Below are 21,580 nucleotides of genomic sequence, written 5' to 3'. Positions count from 1 at the left end.
AACAAATGTGCCAACATAATTCAATGGGGGAAAGGATAATCTCTTCAATGAATGGGGCTGGAACAACTGCATTATCTGTGTGGGGAAAAAAATGAACCTTGAATCCTAACTTACAACCTACACAAAAATCAGTTATAAATGGGTAACAGACCTAAATGTGAAAGCTAAAACTATACATTTTTTTAAACATTAGATAAAAATCTGTGTGATCTTGGGCCGAGGCAATGATTTCTTAGACGACACAAAAATTGGATTTACCAAAATTAAAATCCTATGCCCTTCAAAAGACACTGTTAATAAAATTTTAAAATATGCTACAGACAGAAAATATTCATGACACATATATCTGACAAACGATTTATATTCAGAATATATAAAAAGCTCTTATAACTCAGTATGAAAATAAACTCTATTTTTAAAAAAATGGACAAAAGAACAGACAGTTCACAAAGGAAAGATATATGTGTGGTCAACAGCACATGAAAAGATTCTTGAGACTAATCGGGCATCAGCGAAATGCAAATTAAAACCACCATGAGATAGTAGTTCACACCTACTTTAAAGATTAAATTAGAAAGACCAAGAAAAACAAGTGTTGCAAAACACAGAGCAATTGAAACTCTCACACTTTGCTAGTAGGGGCATAAAATGATACAACCACTATGAAAAAAAGTGTGGCAGTTATCAAATTAAATATATACTTGCTAAAAGACCCAGAAATTCTACTTGTAAGTATTTACCTGAGTGAAATGAAACCATATATATTGTATGTTCTCAAATAAACTTATACATGACTGTACATAGATAGCATCATTATCCTGAAGAGTCAAAACCTGGAAACAGCCTAAATGCCCATCAGTGTGTCGATGGATCTACAAATTTTATTTTCATAATAGAATACTACTCAGCAATAAAACAGAACAAAATGCTGAATATACAAAGCATAGATGAATTTCAGAATCATGCCGAGTGAAAGAGACTAGACATAGTAAAATTACATACTGTATGATTTCCCTTATATGAAGTTCTAGAACAGGCAAACCTAATCTATAGTGACAGAAATTAGATCAGATAGAAATTCCTGGGAGAGTGTGGTTTGGGGATTGACTGCAAAGGGGTATGAGGGAAATTTCTGGGATGATGAAAATGTTCTAAATATCATTGGGGTGGTAGTTACACATGTGTCAAAGCTCAATGAACTATACATTTAAAATGTATACTTTTTTTTTTACATGAATCATGTCTTAATAAAGTTGACTTTGTAAAAGAGTGCATGTGCCAAAACTCCACACTTTTTGACTGTGATGATTGCATTTTTCTCCTATTGTGGTTAGATCAAGTTTCCATCTGTCTCAGCTTCCAAATTTTCCTATTCATTAACATGAAGTTAATGAAAAATTGGTCGTAAAGGTAGGATTTGAGGGGGAAGAAAGAAGAAATTTCTCACTTTTAAGGAGAGTGTGGGGCAGAGAACAAAACCTAGACATGACAAAGTCCCAACTCATCAGATACACAAAACCCCGTGTGTGCCAGAAGTAAACGCAGCAAGGCAGGGCTAAGAAGAACAGGGTGACACTGTCATGTGGATTTATGCATGTCCTCCCTGTTATTTTTAATGTCCCACAGACCCAGAGAAGAGCTGTCAGCCAGTGTTGGAGACTCTGCGCCAGGCCATGAATGGCAGTGTGTGTGCCCACAGCACCTTGGAACTGCAGACGCTACAGCCTATTGTCAACTTCCTTGCCACAGCCACAGTGCCAGGCTTCTGTGAGCGCCCACTGTGCCCACGCCTCTTTCGACTCTTCACAGTCCTGGCCCTGGACGATATGACCCTGGCAACGCTGCTGAGCAGGCACACACCTATCATCCAGGCCTGGCTTGAGCGCTTCCCCTCTGTGGAGCGGGAGGGTGTCCTAGCAAGAGCCCTAGTCCGGGCCTCGGTGGAGGCCTGGGAGGCTGTGGGCAACTGCTTTATGCCTTCACCCCACCACCCACACTATCGCTTCTCCCCACACTCTGTGAGCCAACTACTGGGCAGCCTGCAGATGCTGCCAACCAGAACAGGCTCCCGAGGTTTTCTGGACTATCCCAACCACCAGGAGCACTTGCGCCGGGTATCAGGCTTGCGTGGCACCCGCCTGACAATTATGATGGCCATGCGCAACATGGTGCGTCTCTGGCTGCACGAGGCACAGAGAACCTTTTGTGACCGGCTAGACACCCCTAGAGAACGCTCCTACTGTGCCAAGCTACTCCTAGAAGTAGCTCAGAGGGTCTTCTGCTGTGGGCCGGTGCCGCAGAGCCTGGGCAAGGGCTATGAAGAGGAGGAGGAGGAGGAGAGGGTGCCTGAAGTGGAGTCTGAGGGGGAGCTGGTCCAGTGGGAGGAGTTAAGCAATGGCAGCAGTGAGACTGAGGAGGAGGAGGACCCTTATGGCCTTCAGGTCACAACAGGCCCACCTTCCAATGATTCGGGCCTTGTAACATCCATAGCCCCAGTAAAGGAGACTACAGAGGCCGTAAGTGAAAAGATAAACCAGGAGGAAGACACAATGGCCACCAGCTACACACCCCAGCTAAAGAGATCCAAGAATTGCTGGCAGAAGACATCCCAGATGGATCTAGTCTCACCCCTGTTGCCATCAGTGCTACTACTTTGTCCCCAAGAAAAGCCCTCAGACCTGGTCTTCAGTCAGGAGCTGATACTAGGTTCCAACTCTGAGAGTCCCAACTTGTACCTGGAACGGCACTGGGAGAGCCTGCGGGAGCAGCTGGCCACCTCAGCCGCTCAGCTGAAGCTGAGCCCCCACCTTGCCCAGTGCCACTCGATGGTTAAGCATGTGGCCCACCTGGTCCGGGTGCTTGCCAGGCCCCAGCAGCATGGCCTTCTGCTCTCGGGGGCACTGGGCACTGGGCGCTGTACTGCCGTCACTCTGGCAGCTAATATTTGTCAGGCCCGCCTCTTCCATCTGCCATGTGGGCCAGAGGAGGCCATTCTTCAGTGTCTGCGGGATGCCAGCTGGCATGCTGGCATGTTAGGCCAGCCAGTGGCCCTGCTGGTACCCAAGGGTGTGGATCTCACTACCCTTCATCGCCTGCTGGCCCTGGCAACTTCAGGCAGCTTCCCTGACCTGTACACGGAGGCAGATCTGGATGGCATTGAGGAACATCTCCCCAGAGAGAACCTTAGTGTCAAGCAGACCGTCAGGAAGGAAGTGCTGTTGCAGTGGTGAGGCCAAGAACCTCATTCTAGGGGCTACTCTGACTGCTCTGTTCTGGTCAAAAGGCCGGAAAGAAAACTAGGGGTGCTGTGAGGGCTCAGAAGGTCAGGGTCAAGAGGTCAGGGTCGGGACTGGGGCCTGGGTGGGCACACCCAGGGATAAAGGGAAGGACAATATCTGAGCTCCTGGCCCACAGGTTCTACCAGCAAGTGTGCAGCCACCTGCACATGTTCATCCTGATCAGCGATGACCAGGCCCACAAACAGCTGCCCTCCACCCTTTTCCTGAGGCTCCTCCGACTAGCTATCGCCAGCATTGACCGCTATGAATCTTGGGACCAAGATTCTTTGGTCAGTGTGGTCCAGCACCATCTGAAGTGTGCTCAGAGTCTACCTCTTGGTGACGGTGAGCACTTTTTACTTGTCCTCTCGACTCATCCCAACCAGGTTCTAATGAAGATTATTACTTAGGTCAGTCTCTCACTCTCTAGAAACTAGTGAGCCCTCCTTACCTTTTCTGCCCTTCTTCCTGAGCCAGGAGAGGGTCCCTTTCCTTTCCCATCCCCTACATACTCACAAGTCCAGGCTAAAGCCATGCCTGTTGCAGACTCTTTGAAGTGCCCAGACCTCCAGGCTGCAGTTCCCAGTGTGGCCAAAGCCATGGCTTTCATCCACCTGTCGGCTGCCAGCTACCATGGGCACCTGTGCCCTGAATTGCCACTCGTCACCCCCAAGACCTTCCTAGACTTCCTGGACACCTTTATACTGCTACAGCAACAGATGATCCTGCAGATGAAGAACAAGGCCCAGCGGTGAGTGGTCCCATTCCCTGCATTGTACTTCCTTCTGCTCACTTGGGTCCGCTCACTGGTACATTGTATCTCCAGGGTCCACAATGCCCTGGGGAATCTGACAATGCTGATTGAGCAGCACAGTGCCCATGCCGACCTGGTCTTCAACTTGGAAAAGCAGCTGAAAGACTCACATAGGGTAAGGTGGAGAAGGTTGAGGCATGCACAGTAGGGTCAAAGCAGAAGTCCAAAAGAGGACTTTGAAGGAACCAACCAGTCTGAACCTTAGTTCTTGTCTCTGGAAAGCCTCCCTTTCCCACATGGGATCTTTCTAATCCCTGCTGCCTCCTCCTTTAGAGCTTGGGTTCAGAGTTCCTCATGTCACTGAGACCTGGCTGATTTTTCTAAATACATGAAATCCAAGTGTCTGCTTCTGGTTGGCCCTAATACCTTGACTGTGTGAAGTTCAGTATGTTCCCCAAGATCTCTGTGATTCCCACTGGAGATGGGGCAGGGATTACATTGTCATGGTCACCTCTCCCTCTTACCCTCTTTTTCTCCTGAATTCTCTATCACTACTAGTCGGCACACATCTTATAGCTGTCCTCTTTTCCCATATCACTTTGTTCCTCTACCTATCCCTTCCACAAAACGCCAAATATACAAGGCTACTGTTTATAGAGTGGGGAGATGTGGATGGGTGATGGCAGTAGGGACAATTTATATTCTAGAACAGAACCAGAAGTAAATTTAAAAGGTATACTAGACCTAAATATCCTAAATTTCCTCAGTCACTCTCCTCTACAGGGCATTTCCCAGTGACCAACTTTTCTCCTCCCATCTCCACATGATCTGCTCCACAGTGTTATCCAGCCACCCCACTTTCCCTTTAGAGCTCCACAAATATAATTTTTATGTAATAAGAGATTTTTTTTTCAAGTCTAAACTCTAAATCCTGTTGCTTTCTGATACAGAGCAATTTTCTTTTTGTTTAAACGAACCTCTCGTATCTAGCTAAAACTGGTGGGAATGGAGTCACATAGGGTAAGGTGGAGAAGGTTGAGGCATGCACAGTAGAGTCATCATACCTTCTATAGCCAGGTACTCTCATTTAAAAGTGTTTTCCCAAAATAGAGTGTTTTTTCTTTTGTTTTCAATAAGGGGAATTCTGAAATAGCATTTTTTTTTTTCTTCCTGCTACACAAGACTTTGATGCAGGTTCAGGGATAACTACAGAGAAGCGAAGTAGCGATCAGTTCACAGGTGGATAATCTGACTTACTTTCTCCTGGGCTTTCAGGCTCCTAATGCCTAGCTTGCGTCTTTTGATGGGTGCCCTCAGGGCTATCACCCAATGTGTCACAACTCTAGGGGCACGGCTTACATTGTATCTACATATGTGGTTTTAACTGTGTTTTATATAATGGTGCTCCCTGGAGTTCTTATGGGACTGTTGCCTCCTATTATCCACCACTGAAGATCATCAGCTGAGATCAAACCTCAAGACTCAGTTGAGAGGCAAAAAAAAAGAGACGTCTATGGAAGGTCACGAGTCCTCTCCCTCATGTTTTCCATATTCCAGTTTTTTGTCTTGGGTCCTACTTTTTCCCAAGATGATTAATACCAGGAATTGTTGATGTAGTTTATGGGTGCTATTATTCTTTGATCCCTAGGCCAGTTATATCAACTACAACATAAGAAATCCAAAATATGGATAAGAGATGTTCATAGTCTCAGGGGCATTCAGTGTCAAATTCCTTGGTCATTCACCCAACAGCCACAATTGTGTGTACTTCTTTCAGTGTTCCGCACTCCAGGAAATAACACCACCATCCACTCAGTCATTTAAGCCAAATCTCGGAAGTCATTCAGGATAACCTCTATCTCTTTTCTATGTTATACTCAGTTGGTTCATTTATTTCATTGTACTCGACAAAAATTAATTGAACTTCACATTCTTTTGTCCAGGCACTCATTTGTGTCTATGTCTACATCTGCATCTATGTTTACATCTAGGTAGACAGAGTCCTTGACACAACTTTCTGAGGTGGCTATCCTTTCCTCCATTTTACAGATGAGAAAACTGAAATCCAGAGAGATTGGGATGAGGATTAAATGAAATCTTACACGAAGCATTTAAAAGTGCTGGCACATAGTGAGAACTCAATAAATGTTAGATACTATTAATATTACATTAGGCTGCCTCCTAATAAGAAAGATAAGGCACTCTCCTTGCTTTTATGGTACCTAGTTTACTGGAAGATATAAATTAATCCAGGCGATTATAAAACAGCATGTTATGACAGAAAAAGTTCAGGGTACTCTGAAGTATCAAAAAAGACTTTCTAGAGGAAGCATAGTGACATAGCATATAGTACAGAGTCATATGTAGAGCATGGTAGACACTCGAAAACATTCCTTAAATATATAAATGAATGCAGTCCATCAAAGTTGATACCTGAAGATTTGGTAAGATTTTGCATAAATGGGGGTGGGAAGGAAGAATGTCACAGGCTGACGTAAGAGCATGTGCAAAGGCCCAGAGAAAAGAGAATGTGTGCCACAATGGAGGAACTGAAAGTCGGGAATGGCCGGAGAGTAGAGTACTGGAGAGGAAAAATAGATGAAATTGGAAAGATGAGTAGATCATCCTGATTACGAAGGAAATGTAAACCAAATGAAAGAGTGGCAAGTGCAGTAAGGGACATGATGATGATATCTGGTTTTTAGAAAACCCATCAGGCTGCAGCATGGAAAATGGATTAGAAGAAGGGATTAAGAGTGGAAGCTGAGATACCAGTTAGGAAGTCAATGTAGAAGGTCATGAGTGAGAGAGCATGGACGTAAGTGATGCGTACTGGGGATAGGAGTAGACACGAGGGATGTTTGGGAGGCAGAATTGAAAGTCCTTTAAGATGGGTTGAGTTTGGGGGGAATAGAAGAGATGGTGTAAAGGTAACAATTAAGTTTCTTCCTTGGGAAGCTTGGGCGTATTTTGGCACAGTTCTAAGAAAAAGAACACATGGGGTGATGTGTAAGGTTGCAAGAAATTTGAGGAGGCATGACCAGTAAGTTCCTTTTGGATATGTGGAGTCTGAAAGGCCTGTGAGACACCAAAGAGATTTCCACTAAGCAAATGGATCCATAGGTATGGGGCTTGGGAAAGAATCTGGCTAGAGATAGAGACTTAGGGATTGTTAAAATATCAAAGGTAATAAAAACCATGAGATTAGAGAGGGAGTAAAGAAGCGTGGGGTGAGAAGAGAAGGGAGCCTGAAAAATTTGCTGAATATTTAATGGATGACAGAGGAAGAGCCTGAGAAAGAGCAGCCACAGAAGTTGGAGAAAGCCAAAGGAGAGCACAGTATCATCAAAGTCCAGGGAGGAAACTGTTTCAGGAGGAAGGGAAGTGTCTTCTGTGACAAATGCCACTAATGGGTCAAGTTAGAGAAAGAGTGTAGCATAATGGTCAAGCACACAGGCTTTGGATTCAGACTGCCTGGGCCTGTGTGGCAGGTCAGGAGAAGCAACCACCAACTCGGGGCTGCATCACTAGATGTAGAACTCACAAGCTGAGGAGTGACAATTTCAGAGCTCAGTCTATATCTGTGGCCTATTTGGAGTTCAACCTGATCACCCTGACTATCAAATAAGGTGTACGCTAGAGTCCCAAGCCCACTGAGTCTCCAGGGTCTTCCCTTGGGATATTCTCACCTGGTCTAGGAGCTAGAGCTGTAACCTGGGTCTCTTTTCACAGAACCTCAGCACATTTCATCAGCAGCTAGAGCAAGGCAAGATCCTGTACAAGCGGCAGCTGGCAGAGTGTCGGCAACAGGAGAATCTTATTGAGAACCTCACCAAGCAGTGGGATGCTCTGAGGACTCAGCATGAGGCTTTCCTGGAGCAGGTGGGCTCTTGTCACTTGCCCTGCACCGCTCCTCTCTTGGGAGGGGACAGCCCCTCATAGGATGCCCAGAGGAGAGGATGGGGTGACTTGTCATGGAGTTTCCTGGGAGAGGGGGCACAAGTAATAGGATGGCTTGAGGAATGGTCCCTTCATGGGGACTCCTACGAGGAGATGATCCCTCTTAGCAATACCTTTAAGAAAGAGGACATTTTGCGAGCTCACTTCAAGAGTGCATCTCTCCTCATTTAGATGGGCAATGCATTTCTGGGGCCCCTGAGCCAGCTGCAGGTGGCTGACTTTGAGGAGATACGGAGTTATCGAGCACCACCAGAATCTGTGGTCCAGGTGACGGATGCACTGTGTGATCTGTTTCACCGTGAAAGAGGCTGGGCCAGTGCCAAGCAGCTGTTATGCACTGAAGATTTTTATCAGGTAGCGAATATGGGGCAAAATGGATGAGGTGAGCAGTGGCTTGGCAGAGGGAGGCTGTTGGGGCAAGGTTCTGAGCATCTAAGTCTTCCCCCGCTCCTTTTGACATACACTCTCTCAGGAGCTGGTATTCTTCCCCAAGGAGAAGATGACGGACTCAGAGATAATAAAGTTAAACCTAGCTCTGAAGGCTCCGGGTATGAGTGATGCAGCCTTGCGGGCAGTAAGCGCACCTGCAGCAAGCCTGGCAGCCTGGCTCTGGGCCGTTCTGCACTACAGGCTAGCACAACGCCGAGGACTGCCCACAGGCCTGCTGCTGCGGCAGGTAGAGGCAACACGAGCTCGGGAGCAGGCCCGCCTGGCCCACTACCAGTTCCAGGCTCAGGAGATCCTAGAGCACAATTTGGCCCTGATCAAGAAGCTAGAAGATGTCCAGGCTTCCCATAACCATCTGGTAGAGAATCTCGGTTGGGCTCAGTGTGACCAGTATCACAAGTGGCCCATAAAGGCTGCACTGCTCACACCCATGCATTCCTGGACTTCAGAGCTTCAGGTAACCAGCCCTGCCTGGATTTTCCCCCAAAGTTCATTTCTGCACCACTGCACACACTCCTCTGCTCCCCTCTGTGCCCTCACTGGCCTCCTCTGTCTCACTCTCCCCTCCTTGCCATGCTTTCCTCCATACCCTGCCTTGTTCTGTCTCTGCCAGACCCTTTGCCTATATCCTTCTCACTGCCCTACACACCGTCTGGTCTTCCCTTCCACATCAGAAGTTGAAGGGGTACTGCCTGACGGTGATCGGAGATGCCCTCCTGTGTTCAGCTGCCATCATCTACCTGGGTCCCTTCCCACCACTGAGGCGCCAGGAGCTACTGGACAAGTGGCTGGCTCTGTGTAAGGGTTTTCAGGAGACTCTGGGCCCAGATGATGTGGCGCAGGCCCTGAAGCAGAATCAGAAATCTGTCCTCATGCCACCAAAGAATCCCCTGCTCTCCACACGCTCTCCCTTCAGCCTTCTGTCCTTGCTGAGCTCTGAATCTGAACAGTTCCAGTGGGACCGAGACCGGAAGCCGCAAGCAAAGTCAGCCCGCCTGGCGGGCCTACTTCTGCGAAGTCGCAGTCACTACTTCAGTTGCCGCTGGCCTCTGCTACTTGACCCCAGCAAACAGGCTCTCATCTGGCTGAACCCACTGCCTCTGGAAGAGACTAGGCGCTTGGCCCCAGGTCCCACCAAGAGCAGAGGTAAAGCCAGGGATGATAATCGCAATGCTCCTCGAGTGGCTGAACTGGCTAACATTCTAGCCACGTGTGATCTTCCCTTTCATAATGAAGATTCTAAATTTCATGGCCAGGGCATCTCAGATTTCACCAGCCTGCATAATATTAATAAATTAGGTCTCATTTACATTTTTGGGCCCATAATGCAGGGATTTTGAATCTACATGGCTGACGAGTCCATGATCTTCCCCTTCCTTGGTCTGCTCAGCACTCTTGGACACTTGGCCTACGACTCAGAGCTTTCCTAGCCAAATGTGTCCTATGTTCAGGACTTCTGGGGAAAAATTTCCATTGGTTCTGCTTGGATCAGGACCCATCTGGGTGGAGTGCCAGAAAAAGCATTTCGAAGAGGAAGAAAGTAAAAGTGTTTATTTCCCAGAAGAAGGGGTTAGGGATTGCATTGGTGAGAGTAACAGACATCTCCAATGGAAGGTGTACAATGAAGGGGTCTGTAACATGGGCTCTATAATCAAACTATCTGGGTCAAATATCTGTCCTTAGCTAGCTAGCTATTGACCTAAGGCAAGGTACTTAATCTCTCTAAACCTAAGTTTATTTACCAACAAAATAAAGGTCTTAATTATACCCAACTCATAAACTATTGTGAGTATTAAGAATAGTAATTCATATAAAATGGGTTTACACAGTGCCTAATATATAATAAGTTCTCCAAAATGTTAGTCATTATTACTACTAATATATTACTGCTACCATTACTACAGTCCATTCCTTGGTCACCCAGCACTACTTTCCATTGTGCCCATGCACTATTACATTATAGAACTATTATAGAACTATCACATGTGTAACTATAAATGAACTCACCTCCTCTCTAATAAGAGACACTTCAAAGAAACATCTAGCTGCAGCATTCAGTTCTGAGTCCAAGAACTCTGAATGACATTTATTGCTCCTGATTAGATCTGGATGTGGCTCTTCATGATTTGTAACCTATGATAGATTCCATGCCATCTCATCATACCAATATACCTGACAGGCAAAGTGAAGCAAAATCAAATCAAGATAACTACAATAAACTTCCTGCTTAGAAACTGGGAAAGGGTAAGAAACACACTGTATATTAGTCTCTAGCATGTACTGTATAATGCCAGACAGAGATAGTAAAGCAAATGATCATCATTATTCGCTATGGAGTTCTTGGACAGCCCATTCAGCTGCCCTGGGTTCTGATGAATAGTGTAATTTTCTTTGCCCCATCCCCAGGCCTATCTGTGAAAGGAAAGTCGGGCCAGGATCCCTTGTTTATAGCTATTCCGCCTTATAGGGTGGTATGGGGGCTTAGGATTTGCCTTAAAAATAAGCAAACACAGATCACTTGTTATCAGACCGGGGGCGGGGGCGGGGGGAGGGGTTCTGACTAATCCTCTAAAATATCTCATCTTTTTCCTGAAGATTTCCTTTATAAGGACTCTATTAGCTATTAACCAACGCCAGAAATCTTGATACATTCTTATTCTTGAATTTAAACCATACCTTCACACTTTTGTCTCTTAACATTGGTTCTGGGGGCCCCACCAATTCTAAGCTTAGTGCAATTGTTATCTATCTAAAACTCAGCCTTCCCTTCAGAGCTGTTAAGAAAATAGTCTGAGTAGTGAGCTGAGGTTTATTGGCCATGGAGCATAGCCCTTATTACTTTGGGCTGTATCCAAGTTGAAACGGAGAGAGAGACTATTATCTTTGCCAAGCAGAGAATGCATAGAGAGAAGAGCTTGGGATGGACCCAGAAAATAAGGCTCTTTCAGTAGCCCATAATTTCCTATTCCCTGCAACATGAGCTGGAGAATCATTTTTATAAATCAGCAAGGTGTATGAGTATCTCACAATCTGTAGTCTGAAATTGCCAAATATGAGCAAAAAGAACTTTCCTTAAAGTTTTTTTTCTGGAGGTTGTTTCATCTAAGTAGAGAAGTAGCCAGCATACTCTAATATCTTCTACTAAATCCACTAAAGTTCAGTGAGCACATGGTCCAACTCCCATGAGATAAACTTTTTTTTTTTTTTTTTTAACCTACCACACAGCCTAGCCACCTTCCCAGTAGGGAAAAGAAAAATCCTCATTGCTGCCTCCACCCCCGCAACTCATCGTTATCAGTTAGAAACGCTCTCATTGCCAGTAACTAAAATTCAACTTACCATGGCTTAAACAAAGGAATTTATCTCACTTTGTAAGAAGTACTGAGATAAGCAGGTACATGGCTTCAGTGTTGCCTTTAAGTACCCAGTTTCTTCTCTTTCTGCTCTATGATCCTTAGCATGTTGGCTTATCATTGTAGTGGGTGGAATGGTGCCGCCCCCCGCCCCAAAATATATCCACATCCTAATCCCTGGGACCTATGAATGTGACCTAACTTGGAAAAAGAGTCTTTGCCGATGTAATTAAGTTAAGGAGCTTGAAATGAGATCATCCTAGATTATCTGAGTTGGCCATAAATGTAATGACAAGTATCCTTATAAGAGACAAAAATCAAGGCACAGGTACACAGAGGGATGGCCATGTGAAAATAGAGATAGTGGAGTTAGGTAGCCACAAGCCAAGGAACTCCTGGAACCACCAGAAGCTGGAGAAGGCAAGGAAGGAGTCTCCCTTAAAGCCTCCAGAGAGAGTGCTATCTGCCGGCAACTTGATTTTGGATTTCTGGCCTTCAGAACTATGAAAGAATAAGTTTCTGTTGTTTTAAGTGACCATATTTGTGGTAATTCGTTATCGAATTGGCTGCTATCCCTCCAAGCATCATGTCGGAGTTGCTGATAGCCATTTCTGTCCCCTTTTTCAGGAAAACAGATCTTCCAGAAGTCTGAATAGCCAAATGTGGCAGGCAGAATTTTGGCTCCTTTGACCTTTGTCCTCCAGTGTTACTCTTGTAATTATGTTGTTACATGGCAAGAGGGACTTTGTAGATGTAATTAAAGGTAGTATCAATAAGATAGATATATTACCCTGGATTATCTAGGTAGGCCCACTGTATTCACCTGTGCTCTTTGAAGAAGAAAAGAGGAAAGAAGAGGAAGTCAGAAAGATGCGAAATCCAAGAAGGGTTCGATGAACCATGGCTGGCTTGAAGATAGAGTGGGCTACAGGGAAAGTGCGAAAAGGAAATGAAGTCTGTCAAAGACCATAAGCCTGTAAGAGGTCCCAAGTCCCAGATGAGAACTGCAGCCCCAGTTGATGCCTTGATTTTAGCTCGGGGTAACCCTGAGCAGAGCATCCAGACATGCCGTGCTAGGCTTCTAACCTACCGAACTGAGATAATAAATAGGTGTTCTTTTAAGCTGCTAACTCTGTGGTAATTTGTTAAGCAATAGAAAATGCATACACCAAATTTTGGACCTGGCAATCTCCCCTTGCCAACTTCTTAAATGTTTAATACTTTTTAAAAATTCTTAAAATTCTTCAAGTTCTTAATACTTAAAAAAAAAAAAAAGTACTTATCATTTTCTGCTCCTGCATGCAGTAAAGGAAGCAAAGGAGAAGGGGGTGGGGAGGGCTGTTGGTTAGCCAAATATCCATGTCCACCACACTGCCCATGACTTGGTCAATTCCATAGTTTATGACCTTTCCCTTACACCTTGCTACTTCCAAGCACTGATTTCTATATTAGTGATGACTCTTTTATTTGTTAGTGACAGAATTAGCTTAGGCAAAAAGGGAAATGCACTGACTCTTCAACCTACAGAAAGACAGAAATAGAGCTGATCTCAGGGGTGACTAGAACTCTTCCCTGGAATTTTAGAGTAACAATGATAGCTAACATTTATTGAACGCTTCCTAGGTGCCAGCTGAGTGCTTTCTATGTATTATCTCATGTCATCTTCACAGTAACCCTGTGAGGGTCCCACTTATATCATCCGCATTTTGCAGATAAGGAAACTGAGTCATAAAGAGCTTAAGTGACTTCCCTCATGAGATGGGGTCCTTGGGTGAATGGTGCTCCTTAGGAAGCTATTTCTCCCTCTGAGCAGAGCTCCTCTGCATCTTTCTGCCACAGGGAAGGGCTGCAGGATAAATCAAGAAAAAGCCTGTGACGGGAACATGGAAGAGGAAGATGATGATAGTGAGGCGAGTGATAAGGCTAAGGACGAGACAAAAGAGCAGAAGGCAGAGGAAAGGGGACAGGAGGAGGAGAAAGAAGAAGAAGAAGAGGAAGAGCAGCAGCAGGAGGAAGAGAAACAAGAGCAAAAGAAGAAGGAGGCTGAGACAGAGAGGCAGGAGTCAAGGCCAGCCCCTGAGACCCAGCCTCCACCCCTTCCCCGCCTCAGCGTACTCTCAGGCGCTGACCCAGACTTGGGTCCTCAGCTCCGGGAAGCAGCTGCCAGTGGTAAGAACTGGTCACCACCCATCGAGTTCCCTTTCTGTCCTCCCCTCACTCTGTGGCTCCACAGGCCTCTCATACCCCAGTCTGATCTCAGTTCCCACTGTCCGTCGCCCCAGGCACTAAACTGTTGAAGAGCCCCGAGGGAACTCTGCTATCTGCCAGCAGGGAGCTCGGGAGAGTCAGATTTTGTGCATGGGGGTGGGGGTAACATGCTGGTAACATGCTGGTATGGTCAGTAGGGTGTCCTTGCCTGCCCCCGACAGGCCATCCCATGCTACTGACCAACATGGAGCTGGGCCTAGGGTGCCCAGAACTTCAATGGCTACTGCAGCGAGAGCAGCTGAGTCCACCCCAGGTTCAGTCTGGCTTCTGTCTCTATCTGAGCACTACCCTCCCCCTCGGTGCCCTGGAAAAAGGTGAGGCTCAGTGGGTAAGTTGCCAGCACAGTTTTGTGGACACACTTAGGCCCACAGCTTCACTCAGCCTGGCCCAGAGCAGGCTCAGGACTGTAGCAGAGAGCCATACTGCCTGTGTACCCCACCCACTGGCTCTGCCAAGGGCAAGGGGTTAACTGTCTCTCATGTGACCCCAAGTGCTAGGTTGTGACCTGCTAAAGGGACTGAATGTGCTGGATCTGGGCCTGAACACAGATGTCCTAGAAGAACAGATGCTGCATGAAATCTTGTGTATAGAGTGTCCTGAGCTTGAGAGCCGCTGGCAGGACCTCAAAATGAGAGTCCTAGATACCTGCGAAGCTGTGGAGGCTGCTGAAGTGCGTGGGGGCCCACTCAATGGGTTGGGATGAGCTTTGGAAGGGATCCTGGTATGGGGTGGACCCTGTGTGGGAAAGGTCCGGCTCCATGCAACGAGTGACTGTATGCAGGAGCGACTGCTGACGATGCTACTGGTCCAGAAACCACATCATAAGAAACCAGCCAAGTTCCTGCGGGACATAGTGAGGACCCAGGCAGAGCTATGTCAGCTGCGTGCCCACTGCGAGGAACTAGAAGACCTTAGGCTGCAGGAGGTGCTATTGTGGGCACCCTATCGGCGTGTGGTCTGGCATGGAATGGCCATTATCAAAGCCCTTAGCCCATTGCAGAACCTGCTGCTACCTTTCCGTCTGAGCTCAGAGAGTTGGCTGGCAGCCACCAAGCAGGCTCTGAACAGCATGAAGCAGTGTGAGAATCATCAGGGGAAGGACTTGCCCAGTCATCTGCTGCAGCTGAGAAAACAGCTGATCCGCCACCTGTTGGGCAATACTGTGGCTGCACTGGGCCCGACCTACGTACCCTTGGTGGGTGCCTTGGGTGCTTTGGCTCTGCTGAGAGTGGCAAGGAAGGCGCCAGATCTGGAGAGGCTGGCACTTTGTCCTGGACTGGCAGCCTCTCCCAGCATAGCCTGCAGCAAGTCAGTCCGAGGTGTGGCTCGGCCAGCCTGGCTAGGGCTGAGAGCCTGGCATGAATGTGGGATGTTAGAGTCGCTGCCCCCATTTGCCGGGCTGCGTGCATCCCTGGCAGGCCACTCCAGTGTTTGGCAGGCTTACCTGTCACTGTCATCCACAGTTCTGGGGCCTGCACCTGGGCCTGGGCCTGATCCCCTCAGCCTCCTCCAGAAGCTGATCCTGTGGCGTGTGCTGAGACCTGAGTGCTTGGCAAGTGCACTGGCAGACTTTACCACTAGCCTCCTGGGCCGGCCCCTGGATGAAAACCTGAGCACCTCCACCATACCCTTCGAATGCAGTCAGGCTACTCAGCCCCTGCTGATCTTGTTGCCACCACCTGGTCACCCCACAGCCATCTTGCATCCCCTGACTGTCATTCAGAAACTGGCCGCCAAACATGAGCAGGTTTGAGCCAAACCTCTAGGTCACAGAGTGACCAGGCTCCTATGGGCTGGGATAGGCTATGTGTGTGGCGGGGGGAGGGTACCCTCTCAGCAGTCTGATGGGTTTTTCCGGATTACTCAGGGACTTTGGGGTCATTGTGGCATTACTCTGGGTCCCTTGAGTCACCATAAGATCACTTTGAGTTCTTCTGACGTCTCTCTGTTGGTCCCCAGGGGCAGAAGCATCTGGAAGTGATAGCCTTGGGCTCTGAAGCCTGGGATCCTGTCCCAGTTGTGGTCAGCACTCTATGCCAGGCTATGCATAAAGGGCACTGGCTGGTGCTGGAGAACTGTCACCTGATGCCTCACTGGCCAAAAGAGCTGCTACGGCCCTTGCTGGGGCTGTTGGAGGGAGCAATGGGTGGGTTTGCCGCCTAGAGATCATTTCTAGGGCCCTTTCCTACAGTTGGGCCTGAGCTTGCACTCACTCTCAGGCTTCTTGGCCAGTCTCCTACCTCCCAGCCTGTCCCATTTCTGACTCCTGACCTCCTAGCCTCAACTCTGATCCCTAAACTTGTGTCTGACCCTTTACCCAGCGACTGACCTCAGCCCCATGTCTGACCCCTAGTGGTCTCGGACCAGGAGGTAGACCTGCTGTTAGCCCAACCTACCAGCAGGAATGTGGTCCACAGAGATTTCCGTCTTTGGCTTATCTTGTCTGCAAAGGCTATTGCTTCCTTACCAGGTGAGGAGCTCCCCCCATAGGCTCTCAGATTGGAGGGAGGAGAGCAACTGCGCTGTGTTGACTCAGCACTCTCCTTCCTCCCCAGCTGTGCTAACTCACCACTCCATGCCTGTTTTCTGGGAGCAGTCCCTGGACCTGAGCCACGTCTTGATTGATAGCATGGAGCTAGCCCAGCAAGGACTATACAAGCAATCTCCCACCAGGGTGCTGCCTCTGCTCCTCCTACACGGCCTACTGCTATACCGGCAGATCTATGGAATGAAGCTACAGGCACACAGGGGGCATTGGTGAGGGATCCACCCATGCTGTTCAGTCACTCAGCAAACACTGTTTTCCACATGCTGAGATTCATCTCTGGGAAGTGAGGGCAGGGAGAAGCCGAGGAAAGCTTCTCCAAGGTCTTCAGGATCTTGCTTTGAATTGAGGCTTGTGGGGAACAGAAAAATGTAGTGCCACCCTCATGGAAATGTGAAGAGCAGGTAGATCAGCTGTAGATGGGGCCTTTCTGAGAAGAGGGAACTAAGCTCAGCAGAAGAGAGAAGATTTCAGTGTGGCTGAGGTGGACATGCTGGGCGTTGAGTGGGAGAGGTGAGGCTTGTGGTAAAGAGCCTTTAAGACCATGTCAAGGGGCCTGATTTTTTCCTGTGGACAGTGGGAAGCCACTGAAGGGTTTTAAGTAGGAGAAGTCACATTATCCTCATTGTCTGTTGGAAAGATCACTCTGGCTTCAGTGTGGAGAATGGATCAGATGGGGCCAGGCTGGAGGCAAGCAGTTTTAGGAGGCTCTGGAAGTCTGGAGGGAAAAGATCATGGTAGTAAGGACGAGGGTAGTCACAGCAGGATGGAGAGTAAATATAGGGTGAGGAAGAGGAGTCAGGATAGTTCCCAGAGTTCTGCCCTGGACAATTGGGTGGCTAGTATTTCCATCGCAGGCAAGTTGTATTGGAGGTGCCTAGTGGCAATGACTAGTGAGCCCTCATAAGTGTGGAACTCAGGAGAGGTTTGGGCTGGAGAGAAAGATGTGAGAGTCCTCAGCATATAGATGGTTTTGAAATCCTACTTCCTGTTTCCCTCTCCCAGGAGTCAAGTGACTCTGACCCAGGTCCTTCAGATCCAAGACCAGCTATGGGCCAGCCTTAGCAATCCCAGTGCTGCCATGCAGGAGTTGGCCGGTGAGACCCTTCCTGTCACCCATATAGTCATCAGCCCACAGGAGAGCCCTGAAAGGGGTGGGGGTGGGAGTACTGACCCTGGGACATCATTCACAACTTTGGTTGAGGAAGTGGTAGAAACTGGAGGGGCTGGAACTGAAGGGTTCTGACCTCATCTTCAGCTTCGGTTTTTTATGGGGGTGCCGTGGGAGACGACAAAGACAGGGAGGCCCTGATTAGCCTCACACGAGCCTGCCTGAGCCCCGGGAAGGAGAGTTGGGGCCAACCACATACACCCCAGTATCTGCTGGCCACTCTGATGCCCAGCCCAGGTAAGCTCTAGTCAGGTATCTGTGTTTCTGTGGGGAACAGAAAAATGCAGTGCCACCCTCATGGAAATGTGAAGAGCAGTGCCAATGAAGGGGTAGGAGGGGGCACAGTTATGGGGTGACAGCTTGAAGTGTCAGAGGAAGGCCCACTCCTTGGGTCTGGGGTGGGAAAAGTCCATATTGTCTCTCACCGCTCACCTTCAACTACAAGAGCTAGAGGAGCTGGATGCTATAGCGGAATGCAAGGCACAGATGCGCCTACTGCCCACACCACCTGAACCCCAGGTCTGCGGACTGAGCGCTGGCCCCCAGGCCTGGCTGCTACAACGTCAGAGCCGCGCTCTCCTGAGCATTCTGCAAGGGAGTTCACCCACCTGGGTGCCTGCGCCTCGGGGAGGCTCCTGGCGCACAGAAAGGCAGCTGCGGCCACGCCTGGTGCTTGCCAAGCGGAGGCTGGAGTCCTTACAGGCTCTGCTGACCGAGACCATTCGCCAAGATGAGTCTGGTGCTGGGAGTGTGGTGCTGGGATTGAATGTGTGTCGGCCTCTGGAGGGCTTCCTCCAGATGGAGGTGCTGGAATTGCGCCAGCTGGTGAGCATGCTGCAGGGGGACCTCCACTGCCTATTGCAGCAGCTGAAGGGCGCTCCCTCGTGCGCCTCCCAACGCTGTGCCGCGGTGGCCCACGCTCTCTGGACTGGCCGCCTACCCAAGCCTTGGCGACCTCATGCTCCTGCTGGGCCGCAGCCGCCCTGGTACTGGCTGCGACAGCTGTCACGCCGTGGGCAACTGTTGGTTCGATACCTGGGCGCAGAAGTACCAAAGCGCATCTTTCACCTATCGGCCTTTCGCCACCCGCGTCGCCTGCTGCTGTCACTGCGCTGGGAGGCTGCCTTTGCTACTGACCAATATGTGCCCAGTTCGAATCTGCCTGGTTGCCAAGGTTCCAGCTCCAACTGGCTCCCCCATAAACGTCAGGAGCTAAACAGCAACCCTCTGCACTTCCAGGTATCTTCGAGCCGCCTTTTTGTTTCCAATTCCGCCCCCTCAACGTCCCTGATTACACCTTGCAATTACCCCAGCTTCCCTCTTAGTCATCTTGCCCACTTGGTAGACCCATCTGCTTTTCTGATCGCGCTCCACCATGACTACCTCAGCTTCCTAGCCATGCCTGACCAGCTTTTGGCGCCCCCAGGTGGTGAACGACTCAAAGCTCACGGTTCCAGAGATGGGTCTGCTGCTGATTGGGCTACAGCTCTGGAATGCCGAGTGGGACCCGCTTGCTGGGGCCTTGCAGGACAGTCCAGCCAGCCAGCCCAGCCCTCTGCCTCCTGTCAGTGTCAGTGCCCGTGCCCAGGCCCAGAGCACCAATGACCTGCCGCCTCATGCCCCCCGTGATGGCCTGGCTATATATTCTTGTCCTGTCTACATGGAAGGGCCCCTCGGCACCACGAAGCTGCACAGCAGAAACATCCTGATGCACCTGCCCCTGCCCACGAAGCTCAGCCCCGCCATCTGTGTCCAACGGAGAGTCCATGTGTGCAGCCCACCCCTGTCCTGAGCCCTCAACCAAAATAAAGTTGGAGTGATTCCATGAGACGGTTCTGAGATTTAGAAGCAATGTAGCGTGTGTGCACACCAAGGATGTAACACACTAATGGGAAAGCACAATGTGCACAACTGAGGGGAGAGGAGAGAGGAGGGTGGGTCTGCTATTGGTCATGCATCCAAGGCACTAGGCAGATCTGGGGATGGCTAACACACAGGATCTCAAATCCTTGCCCAGCTCTCTACTGCGGTCTCAGCACTTGTGCTAAATCCATAAAGGTTATTTTTAAAGGGATAACATTAGAACTCAAAATGATTTCTTAAGGCACTTAGTGGTATTATTGGGAATCGTGCCCAGGAGTCATCCCTTCCCCTACAATGGATTCTCTGAGTGAGCCATACACACAAAAAACAAAAGTTAAATAAGATACGAGGTCCTATGTTCATTCAACAATTATTTGTTGAGTACCCCTCTGAGCTAGGTGCTCTTCCAGGCACTGATGAGACTGTTCTAATGCAGGGAGACCGACAATAAAAGGTTGACATATAAATAAGTTAAATTTGATGATTTTAAGTGCTATAAAAAGAATAAAGTGGGCTGACATTTAAGAGAGTGACTAGAGGGGAGCAGTTAATACAGTTTGGGTAGTCAGAGAAAGCTTCCTGAATAATTGAAAGGGAGCTATTTGAAGATCTAGGAGGAGTGTTTCTGTTAGAGTGCTCAGTAGATGCTAAGGTCTTGAGGCAGAACAACCCTGGGGTATTCAAGGAACAGAATGTGTAGCTGGAGCATGGTGAGTGAGGGGCAGAGTGAGCCAAGAGGATGGAAAGGAATAGAAAGGGGCAGATCACACAGTCTTTTCATGATAATGAGCTTGTATTTTCTAAAAGCATAAGGAGGAATCTATTGGAGAGTATTAGGTAGGAGATGACATGATCTAATTTACATTTTTCAAAGATCACACTGGCTGTTCTATGGTGAATGGGTGGAAGAAATCCAGAGTAACAAGGAGGATTTGTTTGGAAGCAATTGAAGTAATTCGAGTGAGAGATGACGGATTTTGGATGAGGGTCATAACAGTGGAGAAGGAGAATGAATGGATTTAGGAAATATTCTAGAGGCAAAGGCAACAGGATTTGCTTATGGATCAGATGTGGAATGAGGGAAGAAGACAAATCTAGAATGACTCCTAGATTTGAGGGGTGAACAACTGGATGGATCATGGTGTCATTAACTGAGATGGGCAATCTGAGGGAAAGACAGCTAAGGGGTCGGGAATCGAGTTCTGCTTTGATATGTTATGTTATTATTAGTTGCATGATTAAATGCTATCCCAGGGCAAACCTCTGATAAAAGTCGAGTTAGAGTATGGCAGAGCTAAAGGCCTGCACGGGTTTACTCTCCCCGTCCCCAAGCACCAAAACTTACTAGGACAACTTATCTCCCTCGCTCTCTAGCTAGGTGTGAGCTACCTGGCGGGAGGAAATGCAAACAAAGTATATACCAAGTGTTGGTGCCCAACCTTTTCAAAGTCTCCCCACTCCCTAGTGACTGTGGTGCAACTGATGCCTTTTAACGAAAGGCTGAGCAGAGAAGCAAAAGCCTCCATTTTTCTTAGAAACCATTCCCTCTTCTTTCCCATGGCCAACCAGGGGGCATGGCTTTTTCTTTAGGGAGGAGATTAGCAAACTATTAAAGAAGTCCTTTTGGATTAATGAACCCTCTTTCCATGTTTACCATCACTACTATTTATCCTCCTCCAGTGGGAGCTGGGAGTGATAAGTGAGATGCCTGTAAAACCATCTGAAATAGGTTCATACAAAATATTTTCCACAAATCCACTCTATTCTCTGGACCAAAATTCATTCTTGAATTATGGACAACCTAGTTATTTAACTGAGTCAATTAGAGATTATCGAATAAGTACCATATGACAGCATAGCCCAAATATAATGACTTCTGTATTAAAATGTTCCAGAATTGACAATTTCACTATTGAAACTGTCTACCAGATAAATTAAAAT

General features: G+C 48.0%; 1 protein-coding gene across 1 annotated transcript in view; it reads left to right on the top strand.

Moving 5' to 3' along the window:
• The window catches only part of DNHD1 (dynein heavy chain domain 1), a 58,893-nt gene extending 39,325 nt beyond the window's left edge, over positions 1–19,568 (top strand). Inside the window, 19 exon segments of the mRNA XM_023526002.1 lie at positions 1,627–3,226; positions 3,415–3,623; positions 3,825–4,029; positions 4,105–4,207; positions 7,765–7,914; positions 8,164–8,346; positions 8,465–8,896; positions 9,114–9,585; positions 13,632–13,961; positions 14,222–14,374; positions 14,552–14,730; positions 14,842–15,807; positions 16,020–16,206; positions 16,414–16,530; positions 16,616–16,817; positions 17,611–17,702; positions 17,864–18,013; positions 18,222–19,015; positions 19,203–19,568. Of these exon segments, the coding sequence (XP_023381770.1) occupies positions 1,627–3,226; positions 3,415–3,623; positions 3,825–4,029; positions 4,105–4,207; positions 7,765–7,914; positions 8,164–8,346; positions 8,465–8,896; positions 9,114–9,585; positions 13,632–13,961; positions 14,222–14,374; positions 14,552–14,730; positions 14,842–15,807; positions 16,020–16,206; positions 16,414–16,530; positions 16,616–16,817; positions 17,611–17,702; positions 17,864–18,013; positions 18,222–19,015; positions 19,203–19,568 (6,890 nt within the window).
• Positions 19,569–21,580: the final 2,012 nt, after the last annotated feature.

Source organism: Pteropus vampyrus, unplaced genomic scaffold (genome assembly GCF_000151845.1).
Source record: "Pteropus vampyrus isolate Shadow unplaced genomic scaffold, Pvam_2.0 Scaffold671, whole genome shotgun sequence".
NCBI classification, from domain to species: domain Eukaryota; kingdom Metazoa; phylum Chordata; class Mammalia; order Chiroptera; family Pteropodidae; genus Pteropus; species Pteropus vampyrus.
Note: the sequence above shows the minus strand (reverse complement) of the source record. Positions and strands in the feature narration are given on the sequence as shown.